The sequence below is a fragment of the Myotis myotis genome, unplaced genomic scaffold (assembly GCF_014108235.1).
Source record: "Myotis myotis isolate mMyoMyo1 unplaced genomic scaffold, mMyoMyo1.p scaffold_m19_p_2, whole genome shotgun sequence".
NCBI classification, from domain to species: domain Eukaryota; kingdom Metazoa; phylum Chordata; class Mammalia; order Chiroptera; family Vespertilionidae; genus Myotis; species Myotis myotis.
In genome coordinates, this window is record NW_023416324.1 from 173,457,255 (window position 1) to 173,483,984 (window position 26,730).

At 42.8% G+C, this 26,730-nt stretch overlaps 2 protein-coding genes and 1 long non-coding RNA gene across 17 annotated transcripts in view; 2 read left to right on the plus strand and 1 right to left on the minus strand.

Annotated features, from left to right (window-relative positions):
* The window catches only part of SENP2 (SUMO specific peptidase 2), a 33,352-nt gene extending 30,098 nt beyond the window's left edge, over positions 1-3,254 (minus strand). Inside the window, exons 1-2 of one of the 4 annotated variants that reach the window (XM_036347514.1) lie at positions 3,015-3,254; positions 746-801 (exon numbers count right to left, since the gene is read on the minus strand). In XM_036347514.1, the coding sequence (XP_036203407.1) occupies positions 746-801; positions 3,015-3,115 (157 nt within the window). In that variant the 5' untranslated portion in view covers positions 3,116-3,254. Of the gene's footprint in view, positions 1-745; positions 802-2,779; positions 2,921-3,014 lie in introns of those variants that run through there. The other 3 variants (XM_036347513.1, XM_036347515.1, XM_036347516.1) reach the window with 3 other exon arrangements.
* Positions 3,255-3,383: 129 nt separating this feature from the next.
* LOC118675210 lies at positions 3,384-5,293 on the plus strand. The gene is made up of 3 exons (XR_004973831.1): positions 3,384-3,567; positions 4,562-4,750; positions 5,159-5,293. It is a non-coding gene; the product is annotated as an uncharacterized LOC118675210 (long non-coding RNA).
* A 14,600-nt stretch (positions 5,294-19,893) lies between these two features.
* The window catches only part of LIPH (lipase H), a 57,348-nt gene continuing 50,511 nt past the window's right edge, over positions 19,894-26,730 (plus strand). For 10 of the 12 annotated variants that reach the window (XM_036350842.1, XM_036350841.1, XM_036350852.1 and 7 more), the window contains exon 1: positions 19,894-20,047. In XM_036350842.1, coding sequence (XP_036206735.1) covers positions 19,999-20,047 — 49 coding nt within the window. In that variant the 5' untranslated portion in view covers positions 19,894-19,998. Of the gene's footprint in view, positions 20,048-24,560; positions 24,713-26,730 lie in introns of all 12 variants that reach the window. The other 2 variants (XM_036350849.1, XM_036350851.1) reach the window with 2 other exon arrangements.

The following is a 26,730-nucleotide window of genomic DNA, read 5'->3' on the forward strand; positions in this document are numbered from 1 at the left end:
ATTATTATAGTAATCCATTGTACCTTTTCCTTTTACTCTAACTTTATTCTCTTCTATGAAATGATGTCTAGTCCTTTAGATTGTAGGGAAGTAAACAATTTGAGGCAACACATTAGATTGATTCACTCAGCTATCTGAACCAGATGTCTCAGTTTGAAGTAGTTTTTATAATGTTTTTTCCACAAATTTAAAAAGCAACTTTTCTTTAAAAAAAAAAAAAAGGCAACTGTTCTTTCTTTCTTTTTTTTTCTTCTTCTTATTAATCCTTACCCGAGAATATTTTTCTATTGATTTTCAGAGAGAGTGGAAGGGAGGGGAAGAGACAGAGAGCAAAACATCGATTGGTTGCCTCCCACATATGCCCTGACTAGGGCCAGGGATGGAGCCTGTAACTGAGGTACATGCCCTTGACGGGAATCGAATCCAGGACCCTTCAGTCCACAGGCCAACGCTCTATCTACTGAGCCAAACTGGCTAGGGCAAAGCAACTTTTCCTTATAGAAAGATTTCGAATTTTAAAATGTATATTAAAAAAAAAACTTTAAAAAATGTATATTCAATCTATAGGCTTATCTATCTAGAAAGACATTTAGTTCCCCAGTTACCTCCAGGAAAGATAACTGAGTAGAAAAGGCATGCGAAAGAAACTTACTTTTCACTATATATACTTTTTAGCTTTTGAATTCTGTTACATACATATAGTTTTCCTATTAAAACACTAATTTTTAAAATTAATAATCAATACCTAATCTTGGTCTTTTGGCTGGTATTTCATCAGTGTCCACTGTAGAAAACAGAGTGCTGAAACAAAAGAAAAGAAATATATATATACATATGTACTTATATATACACACATAACCATTTCTATAAGTAAACTTAGCGTTTATATAACACACCTCCCCCTATCCACTTTGTCATAAAATGAGATCAAACTGATGTTTTAAAAGAGAATGTTACTCGCCCTGGTAGTTGTGGCTCAGTTGGTTGAGTATCGTCCCATGCACCAAGAGGTCGTGGGTTCAATTCCCGGTCAAGGCACCTACCTGGGTTTCGGGCTCAAGCCCCAGTAGGGGTTGTGCAGGAGGCAGCCAATCGATGTTCTGTTCTCTCTCCCTGTCCCTTCCTCTCTCTCTAAAATCAATTATAAAACAAAAAATAAAAAAGTACAAAAAAGAGAATGTCACTCCATAGTAGGACTTAATACCATGGTTCCAACTATTAGAAAGAGACCCAAACTCCCTCTCATGTAGTATCTGTAATCTGGCTAAAGTCCAAAGTTGAAGCTGGTCAGAAATCACTTAGCTAGTAAATGAACATAGGTTAAGAGCCTAGGACTGCCTTCTTCTCTCCAGAAATGACTTAAAAAACCAGCACCCCAGTTATTTTCTATCTCAGAAGTAGACAATATAAGAAGCCTTGAAAGACAGTTCGTAGCCAGAAAAACTGTAATATTTAACTGCATTTTTTTTTCATGGAAACTAAATTACAGTGATAATAAAGTATTTGAAAATTCAGAAAAGTTATCGAACCTTTACCTCAACAATGTTAAAGCTTCATGATACACTACTAATCATCTAAAGATAATTGTGACTGATCACATTTCCAAAAAATGAACAGAATAAATACCAGGATAATACAATTTAGTTTATTACTTTAAACATCCCAAGACCTCCTGGCTTCATTTTGACTGAAAAATGGCTTACATTGAGAAGAGTTGTTTTAGATTAAGGATGGGCAGTAAACAATAGTATTTCCATCTCCAAACCACTGTTCCCCTGACTAGCAGGAATTCATAGCAAAAAGAGAGAGGACGGGGAGAGCAAATTAATATTCCCTTATTTAATAAATATATACCAACTGCCTATCGTGCACCAACCTCCGCACAAGGCCCTCTGGGTAGAATAAACAAATGCTACTCATATATACTAAGCATCATGCTAGGCACTTTACAAAATGTTCTCAAATGAGCCTGATATCAACCCTACAGAAAGGTAGAAAGGAATAATAAGTTGAAACCCTACCCTCTCTGAACACATAATGGAATTTAGCTAACAATCTATCTCATCAATGACCTGCATTCTCAGATTCCTGTATTAATTCTCTTGTTCTCTCACACTCCAAGAAACCAACTTTCAATGATCTTGAGGCTTAATAATAATAATAATAAATAAAAGTGAACGCAACATTTGATCACTGGGGGGAGGGGTGTAAAGAACTGTTATGGTATTTTATTCTCTAGAAGATTAAGTCTTAGGTAAAGGGGCGCGCGCACACTGTGAAGGTATAAACCAAGGGGTAAAATGCTAAGTAAAAACAGCCTTTACTTTCTCCCCAAAATTTTAACTTACGAGTACAGACTAGTGATCTTTTTAAAGGAATGAAGTACCAACCTACCCCCCGCCCCTCATACACTAATGCTGAAGCTAAGAATCACTCTCCCTACCTCTCTGCCCAAGGGCGCGTGTACACACACACACACACACACACACACACACACACACACACACAGTCTGACAACTGTTTCAGAACAAGACAGCTGCTGTTTCGGTGCTGAGAGAACAGCATTTGCAGTCAAAACGGCTCTGGGCAAGCTATCAACCTCACTTCCCTTAACTGCACTTACTGCCCGCAGATGACACCTGGGAGTGTGCTTTGTAAACAGAGAGCCAAAACAAATCGCTCGTGTTCCACCCGAGAGCAGCAAAGTCTGGTAAAGCCCCGTTTGTGGACAGGGAGCGGCGTGGACTCGGACAAGAACAGCCGATGTCCGAACCATCACCTGCCACTCCGAAGACGACCAGCATCTTCCGTCACCAGGAGCCGCATCAGCCCAGGGCGGAGGAAGCAGCTACGTCACCAAGGCACCCGCGACCCGCACCTCCACCGCCGCGGCCCAGCGGCGCGTCGGGGCTGCGCTCCTCCGCCGGGGCCCGCCGGGCGGGATCGGCGCTCGCCGCCGGACCCGGGAGAGGGGAGGGGACTCACGGGCCAGCGCGCAGCCCCTCTCCGCTCACCTGTTCGAGCGCCGTCGCTTCAGCAGGGCCCGGGCAGGGGGCACCGACCGGTCGCAGAAGCGGAAAATGGTGCCGAGAATCCTAACCAGCCATTTGTACATACCAAGCCGAAGCAGCAGCGGCGGCCGACACACCCGGAGACGCAAACCCCAGAGCTGTCGCCGCCGCTGCCGCCTTCGCCGCCTCAGCCACCACAGCCAAGGCTCAGTCGCCGACTGGTGACGCGAGCGGCAGGCCCACACATACAACGTCCCCAGGGCTACGGGAGGACCCCGCCTGCCGCCGCGCTCAACGTCACCTCCTCCCTCCCGACCGGAAGGCATCTTCGCCCTCGATCTGCGCACGCGCACCCTAAGGGCTGGCCGCGGCCCAATCAGGGGTGAGATCGAAAGGGATGTGGGTGGGGCTCTTCCCTTCGGCGGAGCCAATCCTGAGGCGGCCCGCGGGACAAGGCCCACAGGCTGCACGTGAGGCTTCTACACCAGGGAGGGGGCGCTCCGAGGGCCTGGACTACAGGAGGCGCTCAGTACGTGTTTGAGTGCCCAAGAGAAAGGTAGGTCAGATGAATTAACAAGTATTTACCGTGGAAGGAGCCCTTCATTTTGCTTCTACCTTGTACTTGACAGGCACTGTCACCTTCGTTTCTCCCAGCAACCACAGGCAATGGAGAATCTTGTGCCCCCCCCCCTTTTTTAATAAATAAGGAAATCGAGGCACAGAGCGATTAAGTCATGTGCCTAAGGTTATAAAGCAAGCTGGAAGTTGAACCCGGGTCTGAGAACCAGCACCAATCACCCACCCTAGAAGTCTTCTGGGAGAGACGAGATTACAAGTTACAAGACAATTGGCTTTATTCATCATTTGTTCAATAAATAATATTCTGAAATTCTGCCGCAAGCCACTCCCCTAGAGCTTCAGAACCACTAGCTACCCACCTTTGGCTACCTCCACTCTGGCTTGGGGGCAGAGGCAGTTCCTGTACACAGCTAACACTAGGATGTCACTGAAAGTTTGAGAATACAGTAATAGCAGAATTACAACGCCTAGGACAGCGGTTCTCAACCTGTGGGTCGCGACCCCTTTGGGGGTCGAACGACCCTTTCACAGGGGTCGCCTAAGACCATCGGAAAACACATATTGTTTTTGTGATTAATCACTATGCTTTAATTATGTTCAATTTGTAACAATGAAAACACATCCTGCATATCAGATATTTACATTACGATTCATAACAGTAGCAAAATTACAGTTATGAAGTAGCAACGAAAATAATTTTATGGTTGGGGGTCACCACAACATGAGGAACTGTATTAAAGGGTCGCGGCATTAGGAAGGTTGAGAACCACTGGCCTAGAAGATTTAGAAGTGGCTATTGCAAGCACAGCATCTACAGCCCATTGCCTCCCCAAAGGACTCTCCTTCCCCCATGATCATCTCTCCACTCTTCTCAACATCTCTTACAAGTCAACAACAGAGAAGAATTTCCCTCCCACCTGCAACCCAACCCATTTCATAATTTAAGACTAATGCTGGCTTTTTTTTTGCAGAGCAGTTTAGCAGTGTCCCAGCTGTCCATTCCACTTGAAGAGTTGGTCTTTGCTTTTGCCAAACTAAGAACACCATGCAAGTATTGAGAAGAGATTCCTCAAAACAAAAGAGCAGTCTTCATTCAAAAAATAAATCAGAACCCGGATCAGAAGGCTCAGTTGGTTGGCGTGTTGCCTGTACACCAAAAGGTTGTGGGTTTGATTCCTGGTCAGGACACATACTAGGTTGCAGGTTTGATCCCTGGTTGGGTGCGTACAGGAGGCAACTGAAAGATTAACATTGTGGTACTCTGGCAGGCTAAATAGCCATCTCAGGCAATGATTAAAGAAAAGTGGATTTATTTAAGGAAAATGGGATGGAAGGTGGGGATATCCAACAGGAAGGGCTACACAGAGAAAAAGGGGCCTTGGAGACAGGTGCAGGGGATTAGCCCAGGATGAGCAGCCACTATCCATTGCTCCCCTGGTTGCAAGTCTCATGGGGTCCCTTGGCTTAGAGGTTAGGGGATATATTCCTGGTGGGGAATGGGACAGGAGGGAGATCTCTCCGCATGCACTGGATCCTTTGTCCTGAGTGCATTCGTCTTTTTCTTGCAGGTGGAAATCTTAGGGAAGTTCTCAGGGGAGGATCTTAATAGAAGTCATCAGCTCTCCAGGTGTGCTCTTTCAAGGTCATGATCGCCGCTGATTGGTCTGTACCAGGGCAGGGGGTCATTAGTCAATGTAGCTGGTTCTGAGGCAGCCATGGTGTCACTTGTCTGGTTTTGCTGCTTTTCTGGTTCTGGTGCTGATATGCAACTGAGGCCTAAATGTTATCTTTAGGGAGGAAAAGGTTAAGGGGTCTAAACCATCTGACCAGTGATATGAAAGATCCAAGGTCCAAACTGTATGACCAGTGATATGCTAGGGGGAGGATAGGTTGCTCTGGGGGCAAGGTTCTTGTTTTCTCAGTTTTGCCCCTTGGTAGGCATCTGGAGCTTTCTGCCATGGTGGGTTTCTGTACCTGGCCATCGTCCTTGCTCTGAGGGTCTAAAAACCCCTCCTCTCTCCACCACTCCTCCCCCCCCACCCCGCCTTCAAGGATTTTTTTGTCACTGAATTCTTTCAGGGAAAAGGGGCATAGGGTCTCTTCTATAGCTGCTACCTGCTGAAAGGGGGTAACCTTTTACTTCAAAGCAAAAGATCCTTGCTCTCTGTCAGAGGGATGATGAGGCCTGGCACTAAAGGAGGTTGTGATGGTGTCTAGGGGTGGTATTTCCTGAGTACAAGTAGGCCTTGTAACCTGGTGGATACAAACTGTTTTATAAATGTTAATATTATTGGGGCAAAAGCTAGAATGACAAGAATTATGACAGATAGTCCAATAAAAGGAAAAAAGTTCCAGTTGTTAAATAATTTCAACTCAAAGGATGAGAGAAAAATGAAACATTAATTTAGAGGGTTGTAGTAAAATATTTAAGAATCAGGATCTAGTTTAGTTTAGCTAATGGGTGAAAAATAGAACTTTGAAGATAATGAACTGAACTAGAGTCTAACATTTACAACTATGTATGTGGAATCTATTGAAACACATTCTCCCTCCTAAAATTACCCTCATTTTTATCAAAGAGTATTTTATCAAGTTTAGTTTTAACTTGGTCTGATTATCTGCATGAATACAAGAATAGTAATAGATTATATAGACTCTTTCAGATCTATTTTGCTGGAACTTTACTTACAGGGAACACTCAGATTGAGCTTCAGTTGATGTTTCTCTTTCTTTCTCCTCCTTCCTCTCCCTGAAAATCAATTTTTAAAAAATATATCCTCAGATTAGGATTTTTAAAATCAGAAAAGTACAACCTGCTTTAGAATAGCAGCTTCTCCCAGGTTCTGGCCACCAAAATTTAAGAAATCTGAGTATCAAGCCTCAGAGCACTCTAGCACAACACAACCCATTTTTTTCTTTTTCTGCCTCATCAATAGCACCTGCACATACCCAGTGTTGAAATATAGACAGTTACCCACCCTGAAAAGTGGAAACCTCAGTCTGAATCTCTGAGACTCATCAGCAAACAATGACTCCTGAGTATGGCAGCCCTCACCCCCTCCCACCTCAGAAACATCCCCTTTGTGTCCTCTTAATGTCTCTAGCTGGTCTCAGAAACAGAGAAAAGGAGGGGATTCCGCCTTACCATAGCTCCCACCTGGGACTTGTCTGCCAATTGATGCCTTCACAATGTCCTGTTGTCCATATTAGGGCCATAAGCTGAAAAGGAAAATGGGGGGGCTTGCAACCTAGTTCAGTATCTGGTTAAAACTGTAGTCTTACTTCCCAACTCTGACTGACTTGGGTGGAACTGCAGAACCTAACCCCAGGGCCCTGCCACAGCTGACTAGGGCAGAGCTGCGGAGCTGTGGAGCATGACCCCAAGGCCCCGCTGACTTGGGCGGAGCTGGGGGGGCCCTCAGGGGCCCGCCACAGGAGGAGATATATATAGGTCAGAGCCTCCCCATGAGTTCAGTTCAGACTTTGGATCTGGAATTCCCCTGGACTAGCAGATCTGAGAAATAAAGGTTAAACTTTCCTCCCGCAGAGTGCTGGCTGATCGTTCTCCCATGCGTTCTGCCACAACCAAGCCACTGTGCATCCATTGGTCAAGGAATGAGATTATTCTTAACCCTAACCCCACTGCTACAGCCATTCCCAAACCCAGAAACTCTTGGGGGAGTGGGAAATAGGGGAGGGGAGGAGGAAGGGGGGAGCAGAGAAGAATCCCAACGCCATATGGAGTAACAAGGACAGTGAGATTTCTGCCTTTGGCTTGGCTAATTTTCACTCTTAAACTGCCAGAAGGAGACAACCTCATTGCTTAAGTTTTCATTGGGCATACTAAACAGTTACTACAGTTTTCCAAAAAGATGGTCATCGTCCTTTGGCTGAGTTCCTCTTCTTCAAGCCTTTCCATGCCCCAGCCCCCATCTTCCTCAAACCCCACCTCCCCTCCACAGAACAATGTAGGCCCAGCTCTCCAATCCAGTCTTGCAAATTTTTCCTTTGTCATCATTCCCAGACTGTTAAAAGATTTCCTTTCAACTCTGTTTTTGCTGACCCTTGTGCAAATGGAGTTGTGGGCCATTTGATAGAATGGGGAAGGAGGCCATAGTTTAGATGTTGGTTTAATCCTAATGTACCTAAAATCTAACATAATTCACCACCCTGAAGATTCATTTTCTTCTGAGAATGTGTCCTTTTTATAATGTGTCTTTGACCTTAATCTGTTTTAATAATACCCTTGGCCTTATTATCCAAAAGCAAATACAGTTCTTTCTTGTCCTAGGTTTCATTTGCTTACATTGACCACTAAAGACTAGGCCTGCCTCATGTGGAGAAATAATAGCTAGCAGCAGGCCCTACCTAAGCTTAACCAAACCTGCTTTTCAGATCTGTGGGCTGGTTAAATGTGTTTCCTTACCTCTCCTCCCTTCTCATATCTAATAAGTCATTTACCTTGCCAGCTGAACATCTTACATTTTCCTCAGGCCTGCCCCTTCCCCTCTCCAAACCCAAAGAGCTACAGTCATTCAGGAACTGATCATTTCTCACACCACTGTGAAATAGGAATTTTTAGGGGTGAAAAAGGCAGGTTTAGGGAATTTTTTTAATTAATGGGGGGTCCATGGAAGAAACAGGCCTACAGAGCCATAAAGGTTACATTTCCATAAGACAAGGAAGCAGGGAACCAGCAGAAATTATACTTCCATAAGAAAGGGAACTGGGAGTAGCCAAAGGTCCATATTTACAAAATAAAGAAGGAGGGCCCCACAAGTCCCACCTGAGGTTTAACCTTTGAGCTCAAGTGTTGCTATAGTGACCAAATCAAAGGGGGAATAGTGGCCAATCCAAGGGGATATTGAGGCACAAGAACTACAGCCTTTATAAACTGGGGAAAAAGGAACTCTTTCCCCCTCCCCATGTGGGAGTCTGAGCTATAAGGTTCTTTCCCCTTCCCCGTCTGGGAGCCTGTACTTGTTCTTCAATAAATTTCCACCGTTGCTATACCATCTTCCGTCCGTGGATTCATTCTTCCACTCTGATGGACAAAGAGCTCGGGAACCAGCCTGCCCAGGGGAACACCACGTGTTTCAGGCCAAAATTCCTGTATCAACTTCAATAGCCAGCTCCTTTTCTACCCTGTCCCTCTTCTGTGCTATTTTCAAGGTGATCTCTCTTTGTCTTTTTTGTGGTTGTTTTGTTGCCTTTAGTTGTTGTTAAGGAAGATAAATTAATGTTGTTGGTGTTCTTATTTAGTAAGGACAGTAAATTTATAAATTAGATTTCTGGTTTTTTGTTATTACTGAATCACTAAAATTGGCTGGGTTGATTTTCACCAAATTCCGGAGGTTTATTTGGAGTGGTGAAACTGAGGGTCCTTATGACTTTGATTAAATTTAGTTTTAATTTTAGCTCTAGAATTCATATCCCTGTCTCTCTCCATGCCCCTCAAAGACCTAGCCTTTCCCTCGATAATCAGCAACCCCCCAAGGCAACAGAACACAGTATCGAGGACCTGAGTAATGATTACAAGGTCTGGGCACCTGGCTAGCTAAAGAGACCACAACATTTGAACCTACGTTATGTTTCAATTCCTCCTGGCTACTTTCTCATGAGGCCAGACAGAGGGATACCTGAATAGACCTCAGAGCCCTCTTCAAGACCTGAAGAAATGATTTATTACCCTTCCCTCACCTCCAACCACTCAGCTCCCAGCACTCGCTCAAGCCCCCCAAACCCACAGTGTTTTGCGATTTTGCCCGGTATAATTTGTAACCCACACGCTTTCGGGGAGTCAGGTCTTTAGAGCTCTAGCCTCCCATCTCCATATTGGCCAATTCGATATTAAACTATTTTTTTTTCTATACTGCAAACTCCTTCTCGTGTATATCTTTGAGCCAGTGCGTGCATGCAGGTAGCCTCAAGGAAAAATATTGGAGGCCTGGCAACAGTGGTCTGACTTAAATATGGGCAACCCTACATTTTCCTTTGGACAGCTCTAGGGGGAACTTCAAAAGAGAGACAAGGTCTCGGGAGCAGCTGAAACTGAGGTTCAGCCAGAAGAGGATGCCACTAGGTGAGAAAGACCCTGCTGAGTTAGACAGCAGGAACTCCTTGTAGAGACTAAAAAAATAATAATAATACTTTCCCTCCTTCTAAGTTCTTCTAGCTGTGCTAATAACCGAATTATCAGAGACAGATTAACAGCAGAGAATCAATTTTTAAAAAATATTTTTTTAATTGATTTCAGAGAGGAAAGGAGAGGGAGAGAGAGAGAGAGATAAAACATCAATGGTGTACCCTAGCCAGTTTGGGTCACTGGATAGAGTGTCGGCCTGCAGACTGATGAGTCACAGGTTTGATTCCGGTCAGGGCCACATGCCTGGGTTGCAGGCTCAATCCCCTGTGGGGGTGTGCAGGAGGCAGCCGATTAATGATTCTCATCATTAATGTTTCTATCTCTCTCCCTCTCCCTTCCTCTCTGAAATAAAAAAAAAATATTTTTTTTTTTTTAAAAAGAAACATCAATGGTGAGAGAATCATTGATGAATCATTGGCTGGCTGCCTCCTGCACGTCCCCCACTGGGGATCAAGCCCACAACCCGGGCATGCACCCTGACCAGGAATTGAACTGTGACCTCCTGGTTCATAGGTCGACGCTCAACCACTGAGCCATGCCAGCCAGGCAAAAATCAAAATTTTAATATACACACGGGGGATTCACATGCACACTAAAATTCCAAAGACAGCAAGGTAAAATTGTGTGTATGTATCATTTTGGACAAAGTATGTAAATGAGGGCTAGGGGTCTGAGATTTCAAAAGTGAGAATGGGAGATTCACAGGTAGTTGAGGAAAAGTTGAACATAAGTTCAAGAGAGGTAAATTTTTGCTAGGCAACCCAGAATCAACTTGATGGGGTAATCTAGTAAATAAGCCCGTTTGATGCACTCCCACCCACCGTGCTAATTCAAATTAGGCTGCTAAGGCAAACATCCTAAGATTTCCTTTCTAGAGTAAGTCCCTCTGAATCTCTTAGGTAGGAAAGATGGGAATGTGAAAGATTCTTTCTGAGCTTTTTCTTAATAACCAGCCTAAAATTCAATGACCCCAAAAGGCAAAACTCTTGGTCTCACCCTCAAATGGTTCACGATGGTTCCAGATGGGGGCCCAAAGAAGAAATCACAAGGACAGACCTTCCCAATGACACGGTGGGAAAAGCCCTGTGTGCATGCTCCAAGGAATAATTATTATCTATAATAATAAAAATGTAATATGCTAATTAGACCGGACAGCCAAACGACCTTCTGGACATCCATCCTGACAAAGCCGCAGTGGTGGGGGCCGAGGCAGAGGCGGTAAGGGACGATTGGTTAGGGGCGATCAGGCAGGCAGGCGAGCAGTTAGGGGTGATCAGGCAGAGGGGTTAGGGGTGATCAGGCAGGCAGGCAGTGTGGTTAGGGACGATCAGGCAGGCAGGCAGGAGAGCAGTTAGGAGCCAGCGGTCCCAGATTGCGAGGGGGACATCCCGCTGCGGGATTGGGCCTAAACTAGCAGTTGGACATCCCCGGAGGGGGCCCGGATTGGGAGAGGGTGCAGGACAGGCAAAATTTTTGTTGATTTTTGTATAGCGCAAGAGTAGAGAGAATTTTTTGGATACCTTTGACAACCCAATATGGAGTCACTGCCAGCCATGAGTTATGGCAAGTGCTATGTCAAGACTGAGGTACTGGGGTGTAAAAGGAACATCCTTGGTGGGGGTTTGAAATGCCCTAAGCCACAAGTCTGGACGCTTGGATAAAAACTCCATCTGCACACACATATGAGTGGGACCTTCACACCTTGTGGGGGATAAGAACTCAGAGTTCTGACCATCCAGGGCTCAGGCTTGGCTGTACCACTGTTACAGAATTTACCAGGTGACCAAAAAATACACAGGAATACCAGGAAATACAGGAAAAACCCATTTATTTCTAGATGTACTAGTACCGTGACTCAGGGGAGCCTGTTTCCAAATCCTGAGCAAACCAATATGGAGGAAGCTTTCTCTTTATACTCTTTGGTTTCTTTGGCCCCCAAATATGGATCAGACTTCCGGACCTTTCTCGGGCTTTGCAAAAAGCCCCAAGTGTTGGGATGGGGGACGTGAGACCACACCTAAAGGCCTGGCCTGGCACCAGCGCTGATAACCCCCTCTGGGGGTTGTGTATTGTTCATGATTTATGGCCTCTGTAAAATATGAGTACAGTAGGTCCTCAGATTATGTCGGAGATCTGTTCCTACAGCATGATGTAACGCGATTTCACCATAAGTCAGAACCCACCTACATAAGCGCCTACGTCACTCACATGGAGCACATACACAGCAGTGAAACAGTAAAAAAATTTAAAAGAAAGATAACAATTCCTGACCTTTACTTGTGGTAAATAAATAATAAAAAACATAAAGTACATGTGTACATATGTTGAAATGACAGAACTTTTTTTTAAAAATAAATACTGTAGACCTAACCGGCTTGGCTCAGTGGATAGAGCATTGGCCTGTGGACTGAAGGGTCCCAGGTTCGATTCTGGCCAAGGGCGCATGCCTGGGTTGCGGGCTCCAACCCCAGTGGGGGGTGTGCAGGAGGCAGCCAATCAATGATCCTCTCTCATCATTGATGTTTCTATCTCTCTTTCTCCCTTCCTCTCTGAAATCAATAAAGAAATATATTTTTAAAAAATCAAAAAAATAAAATAAAATAAAATAAATACTGTAAATGGGAGATGGCGATGTAACTATGAAACAATGTACGTGGAGCCCGACGTAACCCGAGAACTGCCTGTATTTAGGTAAATAGGTCTTGCAAGACCAGATAATTAAGGAAGGGGCAGTGACTTGATTATAGACTAACAAGAATGTGCATTAAGGATATTGATTAACTAGGTACAGAGTCAGGCTCCTAGGCCCCTCCCCGTCACCCCCCCCCCCAAAAAAAAATGTCTATTTTCCTCATCACCATGGGTCACGCCCGGAGCTCTGCGGACTCCCACTCCCTCCACCAACATGTGCTGCCACTGTAGCCACCTGGCTTGAGACCAACACCCATCTGTCTACTCACAGACGCCACCAATGGCCAGGGCTTCACACCTGACACTCACTCTGCTCTCTTCTATCAGGTAAGCTCCCTCTCTGTGTGCAACCTGCGTGTGACTCTATTAGCTTATTGAGCTGGTCTCCCCTAATAAACCTGGCATTATAGAAAGACACAAATGTGTGTGAGTGACTCCTTTTGGGGATGTTCCTTTGCTCACAACATTTTTTTTTTTAAATCCTCTCCTGAGGATAAGTTTTTATGATTCTAGAGAGAGAGGAAGGGACAGGGAAAGACAGAGAGAGAAACATTGATGTGAGAGAGAAACATCCATCGGTTACATCCAGTGCACACCCCAACTGGGGATTGAACCTGTAACCTCGTTCAATGTGCCCTGACTGGGAATCAGACCCGGGACCTTTCAGTGTGCTTCAACCAACTGAGCCATACCGACCAGGGAAAATTTTTTTTTTTTTAGAACTTTTAGTAAGTAAGAGAATTTTGCCTTTGTCTTGCCAGTGTGCAAACTGACCTTCTTAAAGCAGTCTCTCCTTGAAATGTGCAGCACTTTGAACACAGCAGTTACTGAAAGCACTGACTTTGTTTGATACAATGTTTGTAAGGAAGTCATAGTAATTCTATTCCATGAAAAATACTTCTTAGGCCCCGAAAGTAGTATGCAAACATTTTCCTTCTTGTCTTGTAATAAACTCTCCCCCAAATTATTCACATGATAATGTCAAGTTAACATAAGTATATTATCTTATATACTTACTAGTGACCAGGTGCACAGATTTGTGCATATTGAAAGAAAATTAATTAGAAGATGGCCAATGGGGTGGGACTGGGCGAGATGGGCTGGACTTGCTCTGGAGCCAACCTCCCGTGGTCCCTCCCCAGTGTCAGTGGATTGAGCGGGGTCCCTCTGGCAGGTAGGTTCCCTTGGCCTGGCCTGCGGGGATCGGACTGAAACCGGGGGTCCTGGAGTGTGAGAGGGCACTCTGCAAAGTTGTACAGGGTGTGGAATGCAAACACAAGTGTGCAGTAAACTAGATTCAGAGATGACAGTGCCTCAGCAACAACATAACCCAGAGCTGAAGGTGGAATCGCATGGCCCTGTGAGGAATTGGGCTCCTTCCTCTCTGGTTTCGGGGTGCATCACCCAAGAACCACCACTGCCAAGTCACTGCAGCTCGGCAGCTCCCGCATTTAGTGTCTGCCACCCTGGTGGTCAGTGCACATCATAGCAACCAGTTGGATGGGCAGAGGGACACTTAGCATATTAGCTTTATATATATATATAGACTAGGGCCCCGGTACATGAAAATTCGTGCACAGGTAGGGTCCCTAGGCCTGGCCAGCGATCAGGGCTGATCGGGGCCTTCCAGCTGCCGACCGGGGCCTCGTTTCCCCAGCTGCCGGCTGCCAGCCAGGGCCTTCCTTCTTTCCGCACAGCCCCCTGGTGGTCAGTGCACGTCATAGAGGGTGATTGAACTCTAGGTGGAACTCCCAAGGGGACACTTTGCATATTAGCCTTTTGTATATATAGATGTTATTTATTACATAGTATTATGTTATATACAGTGGGGCCTTGACTTACGAGTGTCCCAACTAACGAGTTTTTCGAGATACGAGCCGTCTCTCAGCCGATTTTTTGCTTTGAGTTGCGAGCTAATATTTGGGTTACGAGCCAGCTTCAGATACCCCACTGCTAGTTGGCACAGCGAATGTCACAGTGAATGCCACAACATCAACCCAGCATCACGTATCTCACTCATTCACTTTAAGATTTGACATACGAGTAATTTGAGTTACGAGCTCTCTCACGGAATGAATTAAACTCGAAGTCAAGGCCCCACTGTATTATTTATTAGATTTATTTGTATTATTACATAATAGTAACATACTAACTTATAGTTAGTATAATTATCCTATATAATAAAAAGCTAGCCCTAACCGGTTTGGCTCAGTGGATAGAGCTCAGCCTGCGGACTCAAGGGTCCCAGGTTCGATTCCGGTCAAGGGCATGTACCTTGGTTGCGGGCACATCCCCAGTAGGGAGTGTGCAGGAGGCAGCTGATCGATGGTTCTTTCTTATCGATGTTTCTAACTCTCTATCCCTCTCCCTTCCTCTCTGTAAAAAATCAATAAAATATATTTTTTAAAAAAAGGCTAATATGCAAATTGTCGCCTCGACCCAGAGTTCGTCCGGGAGTTTGACCAGCAGGTGGGGCCGGCCGGCCAACCACCCGCAGCCCTTCCCCCTCCAGCCTGCCCAGCCCAATTGGCCTGATCGGGGTGAGCTGGCCGGACCCCACCCGTGCACGAATTCATTCACCGGGCCTCTAGTAGTAATATAACTAAGTGAACAAGAAAAAAATTAGGTTCCTACTACCTTGAAGATAAAAACCAATATCCTATACATGACCTACAAAGTTCTTTACAGCCTGTCTTCAAATAACTTTACCATTTCCCTATTTATACATTCCAAACTCTCAATCCACGCTTCGTGTATGCCTCCGAGTCTTTTCCTTCTGCCTGGAATGCTCTTTCTCCACCTTCTTCACCCTGCAAACTCCTACCTAATCTCTGAAACCCAGCTCAAAATTCACCTCCTATGTGAAGCTTTTCCAGTGGCTCCTTCCCCTGGGATACTCAGCATCTTACCACTTCCACCTCAGTTCTCCTATGGAATATGTATCCATACCTCTATGTTAGTATTATCATTAATGTGTCTGTGTGCTTGGGGGAAGGATCCATCTCTTATTTTTTCCTTATTGTTTTTTAAAATAGAAGTTCAAGAAATGTTTCAATAAATGATGAAATGATGAATGAAATTGAAAGGGCGAGGGCTATGCCCTCCATCTTGCCCCGTACCCTCCATGTTGGGGCAGCCGCCATGTGCTCAGGAGAGTACCTTCTTCCCGGAAGCCCAAGCCCCTGCTGGCCACGCCCGGAATTTCTTTAAACTAACCAATGACAATCAAGGGACGTGCGCGCCATAGAGATGACCACATCCTGTGTAAGAAGACCCGACTGGCGCCTGGCCAATTGGCAGGGCCCACAGTCAGCTCCCCTCCCCTCACTCCACCCCTATTAAAACCCTGTTTCTCTCACGGTGGTGGGACTCTGCTTCCGGTCGCTGCATCGGCCGGGAGGGGGAGCTGAGCTAGCTCAATAAAGGACCCTCTGCTTTTGCATCGGACTGGCTGGCTCCCTGGTGTGGTTTTCTTGGGGATCTTGAAATCTGGGCACAACAAAATAAGTATATTGATTTGGGGAAAGTTATCCTGATCTTGCTGAATATGCATCAAGAAAACGGACTTATCTTTCCAAACTTGGACCACAACTGAAAGCTGGCAGGATCATTCATGAGAATGAGAAGACGTAAGTAAGATGTTATAGTGAATCATTTACCAGCTTGGAACCCTAGACCAGGGCAAGAGGGGACATAGGTCACCTTTCCTGACTGTTGAAGCCAATGAGAGTTATAAAACCACCTCCCCTCAGATCCATCACACTTCCATACCTGTTTTTCCTGTTCTTGGAAACTTGCCTGCTTCTTTCTACCCTGCTCTCTGTAGCAAGTGATTTTTAGGTGTGTTTTTTTGTTTTAGTTTCAGTTTTTCTTTAGCCAACACTGGCTGGTGTTGCTCAGTTGGTTGGGTGTCATCCCATACACCAAAAGGTTGCCGGTTTGATTCCTGGTCAGGGCACATGCCTGGATTTCAGGCTCAATCCCTAGTAGGGGGCATGCAGGAAGCAGCCAATCGATTGATGTTTCTCTCTCTCCCTCTCCCTTCCTGTCTCTCTAAAAATAGTCAATAAAAAATCGTTTTTTTAAAAAGCCAGTATATAATAATTGATTAAAGATGAGGAAAATTGTAATATTCTTGAGTTGTGATCATTTATCAGAGTCATATATTGAGAACATTGACCATTATTCACTCTTTTTCAAATGATTTTTATTGATTGATTTTAGAGAGAGAGAGAGAGAGAAAGAGAAAGTGGGAAAGAGAGAAACATTGACTTGTTGTTCCACTTATTTATGCATTCATTGATTGCTTCTTGTATGTGCCCAGAGATCAAACCTGCAACCTTGGCGTAGCAGGACAACACTCTAGCCAGCTAAACACCCAGCCAGGGCCTGCATTATTCGCTCTTGACTATTTGATGAGAAATGAGGAAATGGTTTTCTTCAGGATACCTTTGACTAAATGTTAATGTTCAAATGGTTATGAGCTGGCCCATCTTTTGGAATTTTTTAAAAAACTTTTCTTTGGAAATAAATATTGGCTCACAGGAAGTTGCAAAAATAGTTCAGAGATGTCCCATGTATCCTAACACAGTTTTCCCCAGTTTTAACATCTTACATAACTAGAATGGACTATCAAAACCAAAAAATTGACATTGGTACAATCCACAGAATCTATTTAGATTTTACCAGTTTTACATGCACTTGTATTTGTGGTGTGTGTGTGTGTGTGTGTGTGTGTGATCTCATCACACGTGTAGATTCCTGTAACCACCACTACAATCAAGAGATTCTCAAACATTCCTTGTGCTCCCTCTTTATAGTCAAACCCATTCTCAGGTCTTCCCTACATCTCCCCTCTCCCATCCTTTGAAATGTTTTTAAATATATATATTTGATATTTCTCACTACCCTGAAAAAGAGAGGATGGGTTTACCACTGATTCTTGTGCTGTTTTGAATGCTGCAAGTAGAAAGGGCCATAAGACTAGGACTTAGGGCAGTGATGGCGAACCTATGACACGTGTGTCAGAGGTGACACGCGAACTCATTTTTTTGGTTGATTTTTCTTTGTTAAATGGCATTTAAATATATAAAATAAATATCAAATATATAAATCTTTGTTTTACTATGGTTGCAAATATCAAAAAATTTCTATATGTGACATGGAACCAGAGTTAAGTTAGGGTTTTTCAAAATGCTGACACGCTGAGCTCAAAAGGTTCACCATCACTGACTTAGGGGAACCCTCTGTGCCCACTGGTGGGATAATCATTAATAGTAACACAAAAATGTTAAAAGTAACACAAAGCCTCTCCACGGAAATGATTTTTGTTCCTATACTTGGCTAGTTTCCAGGAAAATATACATTGGCTCTGTGTAGATAAACACTTGGCATGGTACTAAAACTGATAGGCACTCAACAAATATTTATCAGGCAAGTACACTGATCCAACAGGGAGCCATGTGTTCCACAACCGGTTCCTAGGAGAAGGTGAAACAATGCTCCATTTGTTCCCGAGGGCAGTTGTTTTCAAATTAGTAGAGCTTTTTGGAAATGGAAAGGTAAAATAGCTAGCAGGTCGCCTATTAGGTTTTCCTATTTCCTTATCCCTAATTTACTTCTCCAAGCAGCAGACAAAACACAAAAATAGACTAAACTGCTGACTAAAGCTATTAGCCCGAAACATCACTGCTGTAAACTGCTCTCCGTTCCTAAAACCCCAGCGATTCTCCACCAGATCCTTCTGCTCAGCATTGCGCAGCCCACCTTTTAAGGGGTAGGAGTTGCAGGGAGGAAAGGTGCGGATTGTGTGACCAGTTAGGTAATAACAATAGTTACCAAGTAGTGAGTGCACTTACCTTGGTAGTGGGCAAAGTGCTAAGAACTTTCATTTAATCCATATAATAACCCTGTGAGGTGTGTGATTTTATTATCTCCACTAGAGACCCGGTGCATGAAATTCATGCACGGAGAGGGGGGGTCCCCTCAGCCCAGCCTGCACCCTCTCCAATCCAGGACCCCTCAGGGGATGTCTGACTGCCAGTTTAGGCCCGATCCCCTAAACCGGCAGTCGGACATCCCTCTCACAATCCTGGACCACTGGCTCCGAATTGCTCACCTGCCTGCCTGCCTGGTTGCCCCTAACTGCCCCCGCTGCCAGCCTGATCGCCCCTCACTGCCTCTGCGTACCGGCCTGATAACCCCTAACTACCCCCCCATCAGCCTGGTGGCCCCTAAGTGCCCCCGCCCGCTGGCCTGGTCGCCCCACGCGGGCTGCTTTTTCAGTCGTTTGGTTGTAGGCAGCCATCTTTGTGAGGGCATGAGGGTCAATTTGCATATTACCTCTTTATTATATAGGATTTTACAGTTGAGAAAACTAAGACTTAGAGAACTTAAATAGTTCCCTTAAGGCCACACACTTAGTGACTGGAAGTGGTGGGATTTGCAACCAGGTCATTTGACCAGAGCCAGAAATCTTGGCATCCATTAGGTCTGAGGTGTGACACAGATATATATATATAATATTTTTTAACGGCCCCCCCTCCCCCCATAATTCTAATGTACTGATTCCTTGGGAAGCATTGCTAGAAACTACTTCCTGTAAGGAATCCCCTGCAAATTAAGGTGCTGAGAACTGATAAACTTAGATCAGAGATGCTCGTACTTCATAAACACATACTTCAGATAGACAAAGCTAAGTGACTAGTGGTTTTTGCCTAATGCTTTGGATGAAAATATATTCTTAAATTGCTTGTGTCTTTATTTTTATGCTCATCATACCACCAAAAGTCTAAGCATTACAAGCACTCTCCCAGAAAGAGAATTAAATTACCTTGTAGCTATAAAGCACACGTTTAGTTACTTCCAAGACTGAGGTGGATGGATTCTGGCATAGTTCTCTAAAGTCTTTGCATTTGTTTTTCTTTAAAAGAAGGCAGAACAGAAGGAGGAGGAGGAGGCAGAGGAGGAAGAGAAGAGGGAGGATGGGAAATCTGGATAGAAGAAATAAAAATAAAGATATATAATACCATAAAAAAGTTTCTTTTATTCTGAAGCATATTTTGGCACATGTAGGTATACAATTGGACTTAATGAAATGTTCTTAATAAAATCTAAAGACTGTCCTATGAGAAATGAGTGTGTGAATTAACATAACAAGTAGTTTTGTATACACAGGCCAACCGAACACTAACTGGATGTGTTTCATTCACAAGAACACGAGAGGAAAATATTTCAAATCACTCTTGATTTCAACACACCAAGCCAAACAACTAATAAACCGCCCACAAAGAATGAAACTATTTTGAACTCGTCATTCTGCAAATATGTATTAAAATATTAAGATATGCATAAAATTGTGTAAGATGGAAACATATCCGACCTTTTTTGAAAAGAGGAGGAGTCAAGTATCTTGAAAGGGGTGGGGCCTGCCTGCAGTCCCTGGGAACTTCCTGCTGTCACCACACCTCTGGATTAGTTATCTGAGCTCTGAGCAAAGCCCTCAGTTGAAACTCTAAGGCTCTGGGAAGGAAATCATTCTTGTGACTGTGACGCACTCTCTCCAGTCCCCATATGCTGAGATTATGCTTCTTCATCAGCTTGATGTGCTTGGTGAGATCAGGTAGGTCATTTATTGAATCATTTTCTTAATTATTTAAAAAATATTGCTAGTGTTAATGTCATTTTGCCTTTTATCATCCCACTTTCTTACTGGACTTTTTAAGTTTCATCCAATCATGTTTAAGAAAGAAGATAAGGATTAAATAAATTTTCTAATTTTGAAAATAAATTATACATAGTTTTCTCAGTAATAAAAGAAACTCTTATTCCTTTGGGTTGACTTGTTCTATGGTCCAAAAATTAAATATGTGGAAAAATCTAGAATAATGTTCTTTTCTTCATAGTTACATTTTTTCTGTGCCATTCCTACCTCTATGAAATAAGATTATTTCTTTTCTGGAAATTTAAAATTTTATTATATTAGAAGAGCTAAAATATAAAGGGTAGATTTTATAGCTTTTATGCATTAAGGGTTTATTTTAAATTGTTCTTACAGAAAAACATAATTTTATATATGTAAACCCCTTAAAATGGTGCTTGGCATATTGATAGCTTAAAAATTATTAATCATAATTAAGAAATAAAAATTAAAACAGTAACAAAAATGAAGTGAAAAGCTTTCAACACCTCTCAGTCTTTTTAGGAATCCAGCTCTTTTTCACATAGGTTATGGTAATGTGGTACAATTTTTTTTGAAGGAAAATATGTTATATATATGGACCCATAAAATGTTCATGCCATTCGAAGTAGCAAAACCATTGCTGGTAATTTATTCTAGAGAAATAACTTTTAAAAGAAAAAGAACTTATATAGAAGATGATTCTGTTATTTACTAAAACTTGAAACTAGATACAGCAGAAGTGTAGCTATATACAGGAATGGATCAAGTACATATACTTTTTTTAAAAAAGTAGCCTTTAAAATAATTCTGAAATTTAGGTGTGTATTTATTCTTTCAAATTAGTGTTTCAGGTTTCTTCAGATGTATTACTAGAAGTGAAATCACTGGGTCAAAAAATAAATTTTTCTTACTTTGTGCTTTTTAAAAAAATTTAATTCTGAAACTGATTTTAGAGAGAGGAAGGGAGAGAGAAAGCATCGATTTGTTGTTCCACTCTCATGCCTTTGTTGGTTGATTCCTGTATGTGCCCTGACCGGGATCGAATCCGCAACCATGGCATACTGGGAACTTGCTCTAACCAACCGAGCAACAGGCCAGGGCTTACTTTGTGCTTTTGATTTAATAGTAAGTTAAGATTTTACTAGTGATGATATTTTCACTGAAAAGTCAACATTTTAAAGTGTGTTTATCATTTATTTATTTTAAAAATGAACATCAGCTTAGGGGTAGCTTAAGGAGAGAGGGAGCTAACCATAACACGAAAACCTGATGGTGATTTGTGGTTACTTCTTCCGGTGAGTTCAGCGTCTTCCTGTGCCACTGCCATCTTGGACCTCCAGATTGAGGCACGTTTATATCTATACTCGGGAAGGAGGACCCTGGAGGAAGCAAGGGTAGGCTCAACCTTGAGGAGGTCTCACCCAGTGAGGTCCAAGGGAGGAAGGATATATCTCTATTTACAAAGCAGGAACTTAATTTTTTTGTGACCTGCCTTTTTACTTACTGTTACCTCATTAGTAAAGTCTTGTTTTAAATTGATTCTAGAAGACTCACTGCTGCATGATAGACTCTAAGCAGACAGAGACACACCACAATAGACTTCTGTAGCTAGAAGGAAAAAAAACCCACTATAATTATGGCTGTAAGCTAGATCTAGACTTCTCAGTATCTGCAAAACCATGAACTTGGAACTTTCATGGGGGAGGGTTTTGAATAACATGCATCTGAAAGCAGAAATTATTAATCACTCTCTGCTTTTGCCTTGTTTTCCTTGCTGTCCAAAAATTAGCAAGTGTTAGGATGTGATTCAGAAATCCCAAGGATACAAGTCACTCATTTTCGGAGATTTTTGTTTTGTTGTAACCTCTGTGATATCATGATGAAAATGTTTGCCGTAATCTTACCGGTGTACAAGGCAAACTCTAGTGCATACCAGAATCACCTGGGAAATTTGTTAAAAATGTGGAGACTCTGCCCTAGCCAGTTTGGTTCAGTGGATAGAGTTTCGACCTGCAGACCAGAGGGTCCCAGGTTCGATTGGTTGCAGGCTCCTCCCCAGCCCGGGCCCTGGTCAGGGCTCGTGCAGGAGGCAACCAACCACTGTGTTTCTCTTACATTGATATTTTTCTCTGTCTTTCCCTCTCTTTTCCACTCTCTCTAAAAATCAATGGAAAAATATCCTTGGGTAAGGATTAAAACAACAACAACAACAACAACAACAACAACACACACACACACACACACACACACACACACACACACACGCACAAAACGTGAAAACTCTGTCCCCAGAGATCCAGACTCAGGGGTCTGGTGTGAGATCCTGGAATATGCATTTTTAATAAACCCTCAAGGAACACAGACTGATAAGTATTGTTTTAAATTAAGGCTGTTGTCATAAGTATTTTTAAAAGTTATTCTATTATCAATATTTTGGCCTATGGTAAGTTGTGTAAAACTAGGTAGATATTTTCCTAGAGAAAATAGCTTACTGCCAAACACAGAGATTTTCCTAGGATGTTGGAAGGCCTCTCCAAATGATTTATAATTGTGTGTGTGTGACTCATCCTCTTCTAACTCAAAGGCAAAGGTGAGTGAGGAAGTGGGGTGTGAATGCACATACCTTGCTCATGATTAAGAGATGAGAGCGAAGAAACCTGGCATCTGATTTGTTTTCTAAGCTGTATCCTAAAGAAATAAAAGCCTGGGGTTAAAAGCAGAGATCTCTTTCAGCCAAGAGGGCATTTTGCCCATATGCTTCTTGCTTGTCTCTTCCTTGGGTGGAAGAGGACAGAAGGAGAAGCAAAAGATATTCTCAGCTTGACTATCTGGCTCGGGGACAGGGTTTTAACCCATTGTATGCCATAAGCGTCTGTAGACGCAAGCAGCGGGCCTAAGTGGCAGCCCTGACCAACTTTAAAATCATTTTTCGTGAGAACTTTCAGCTGAAAATATTCAAGAATGCCCGAATTATGAGTGATGTATTTATTTTTATAATATTCATTGCAAATTGATTTTTTAAATTAAATTCAAAATATCGTGGCGTGTGGGGATGTTTTCCGTTTTGGACGCGTGGCAGTTAACTGGTTAATGCCAAATTCAGGTGGCCCTCTGCATAAAATATACACTGAATTGCTTTTTCATATTTAAAAAATTAAGTCAAATTTCATGGCAGAGACATGTCACCTCCCCCTTCTAATTTCTCTTAAAAAAAAGAGTTCAACTCATTTTTTAATGTTTCCAAGGCAAGCTTTCTTGCCTAAAGAGATTTTTATTTCTGGGACTTTTGGAAATTCCTTCAGAAAAGTGTGTTCAGGCAAGCATAAGAGTGTGGTCAGTGTGGGTTCCTGGAAACATCCCGGCTCCATCAAGTAACATGTGGTGAGATGTGTCCCAGATCCTGACTAGCATTCACTGCCCGGCATGCAGAATACTAGGCAAAGCATCTTTTAACCTTGGTGTGAATCTCAGTAAATAATTTCTGGCAGCATTGAGCCGGTATACCTGACCTTGGTCTCTGTTCTAAAGAAGTTATTAACACACATCTGCGTCATGTTTGGGGTGGGGGAAATGATAGCTAGCTTGAGCACGCCTTGGAACCCAAAATTTGAAATAAAAGAAGTGTGAGTCAGGGCCATGCCTGCTTTACTTCCTATCTGGATACCAGGCATCAAGGTTAAATTAGGTGGAATTTCACAGCTGTCATCTGGGTTTAGGAGTTACTGGAGTAAATGTGACCAGCAGTAGATCTGAGAGAAATTGATACTTTCAGTTTTAATAGCCTGACTCAGCCATATTGAGCAGTATAATATGAACCTACCTTTGCTTATTGACTCTCACAGAACATCAGAACTTCCTTCTCCCGCACACTCACAGTTACTGCTTCATTGTGGGTTATTTCTGTCCACGACTCAGTCATCTTTTTGGATATGAAGGAGGTGTTTCCTCTTTCTGTAGAAGTTTTCCCCCCAATGAGAAATGTGGGGGATGTTATCAGTTTCTGCAAAAGCAGGTGGGAACTAAACAGCCAGAACTGAGTGTGACACGGAGGCAGCATGGGCAGCGTTGCTTAGTCGTGGGGCAGTGTGTCTTATGAAGGCATAGCAAAGGACCCTTTGAAAGGTTCATCCAGGATTGTCAATGCTCAGTGTTACCCCAGGGACTATCCAACGGAGACTCGTGAAATAAGTCAGTCTAGGGATACAGATGTCTCTTTTCTGGGCTGTCTTCCAGAGAAATACAGCTGGTGGTTGAAAGCAGCAATGTCCTCCCAATCAGGAGGGCATTTTGTCTATCCAACCCAATTTTCTCTGGCAAAGAGAGACAAAGTAACGGTTATAGTTAGTTCCTAAGCCTGAGAATAAGAGTAGTAGTTTATTTTGCACATTATTAGGTTCAAACCCTCCCCCTGCCAACACAGTGACCATGGTGGGGGGCTTTATTTAACCTTCAGTGATACAGATGAAGGTCCATCAACCTCACCCTCTGAGAGGAAAGAAAACTGGAAAACTGAAAGCCTGTTTTGATTTGGACAGAAAAAGTGAAACTTCTGCCCAGTCACCTTTAAAAGACTTTTCATCGTTTCACCCTTGACTTTCCACAAAAGTATGAAATTATAGAAACCATTTTTTTTGGTTTGGGTTTTATTGAGATATAATTCACATGCCATGCAATTCACCCATTTAAAGTGTTTAATTTGCTCTGGTCAGTGTGGCTTAGTTGGTTAGGCATCATCCCGTGCACTAAAGGTTTGCTGGTTAGATTCCTAGTTAGGGCACATGCCCAGGTTTCAGGCTTGACCCCCAGTGGGGGGCATGCAGGAGGCAGTCGATCAATTAATGATTGACCGATATGTCTCTCCCTTCCTTTCTCTCTCAAAATCTATATTAAAATCTTAAAAAAAGGTAAAGTGTACAATTCACTGTTTGTTTGTTTTTTGGTATATTCACAGATATGTGCAACTATCACCAGTCACTTTTAGAAATCAAAAACTTTATTATTATTTATTGCTTTTAACGAGAGACAGGAAGTGGGAGAAAGAAAGAAACATCAATTTGCTGTTCCACTTATTTTTTTTTTATAAATATATTTTATTGATTTTTTACAGAGAGGAAGGGAGAGAGATAGTTAGAAACATTGATGAGAGAGAAACATCAATCAGCTGCCTCTTGCACACCCCCTACTGGGGATGTGCCCGCAACCAAGGTACATGCCCTTGACCAGAATTGAACCTGGGACCCTTCAGTCCGCAGACCAACGCTCTATCCACTGAGCCAAACTGGTTAGGGCTGTTCCACTTATTTATGCATTCATTGGTTGATATTTGTAGGTGCCCTGATCCAGGATCAAACCTGAAACCTTAGGGCAGCGGTTCTCAAGCTGTGGGTCGTGACCCCTTTGGGGGTCAAATGACCCTTTCACAGGGGTCTCCTAAGACCATCGGAAAACACATATATAATTACATATTGTTTTTGTGATTAATCACTATGCTTTAATTATGTTCAATTTGTAACAATGAAAGTACATCCTGCATATCAGATATTTACATTACGATTCATAACAGTAGCAAAATTACAATTATGAAGTAGCAACGAAAATAATTTTATGGTTGGGGGTCACCACAACATGAGAAACTGTATTAAAGGGTCAAGGCATTAGGAAGGTTGAGAACCACTGCCTTAGGGTATCAGAACAATGCTCTACCAACTGAGCTACCCGGTCAGAGCCTAACATTTTTATAACCTCAGAAAGCAACCCAGTACCCTTTAGCTACTGCACCCCAATCTCTCTACCTTTCCTCATACCGCAACCACTTGTTTGTTTCTTGTCTCTATAGATTAAACTATTCTAAACATTTCTTATGAATGGAATCACATAATATGTGGATTTGTGTGTGTATGTGTGACTGGCTTCTTTCACTTATCAAAATGTTTTCAAGATTTATCTTTATTGTAGCATATGGAACCATGTTTGTTAACTCAAGAGTATTTAATTAGCAAAAAAAAATTTCTGTTTGAAATAAAGGTGGCAAAATATCTCTCTGGTCAACATTCTAATTACAAGACAAAGTATGGTTATTTTCAGGTGTTCTTTTTTTGTTTGTTTTTACTGAAATTAAAATAAATTTTTATTTCTTTCTATATTTTTTTTTTTTCAGATTTGGGCAGTTTTTGGTTATAAGACTGCCCTGGTAATTTGTTTTCCTGAATAGATGCCTCTTGTCTTTTCAAATCAGCTGGCTTGCAGATCTTAGAATTTTGTGTCCAAAAGGAATGCTAGAGACTAGCTTACCCTCTAAGGAATGACTTTAACATGAGAAAACTGATGCCCTAACTAGTTTGTTTTACCTTGTTAATGACAGAGCCAGAACCAAATCAAGCTCTATGGCCAGAATAAAGCACTGCCACTTGTATACTGGTCAATAAAATTTCCCTTTTCCCAAAATCTTTCCAAAATGATGGAAGGAAAGGAATTAGTGCTTTGTATCAAATCTCATGCTAAGCGATTTTACTTGTATTATTTTATTTAGTCTTCATAACAACCCTATGAGAGCAATACTATTAGCCCAACTTATCGTTAACATCACCAACAATGACTAATTTTCTAGCATTTACTATGTGCCA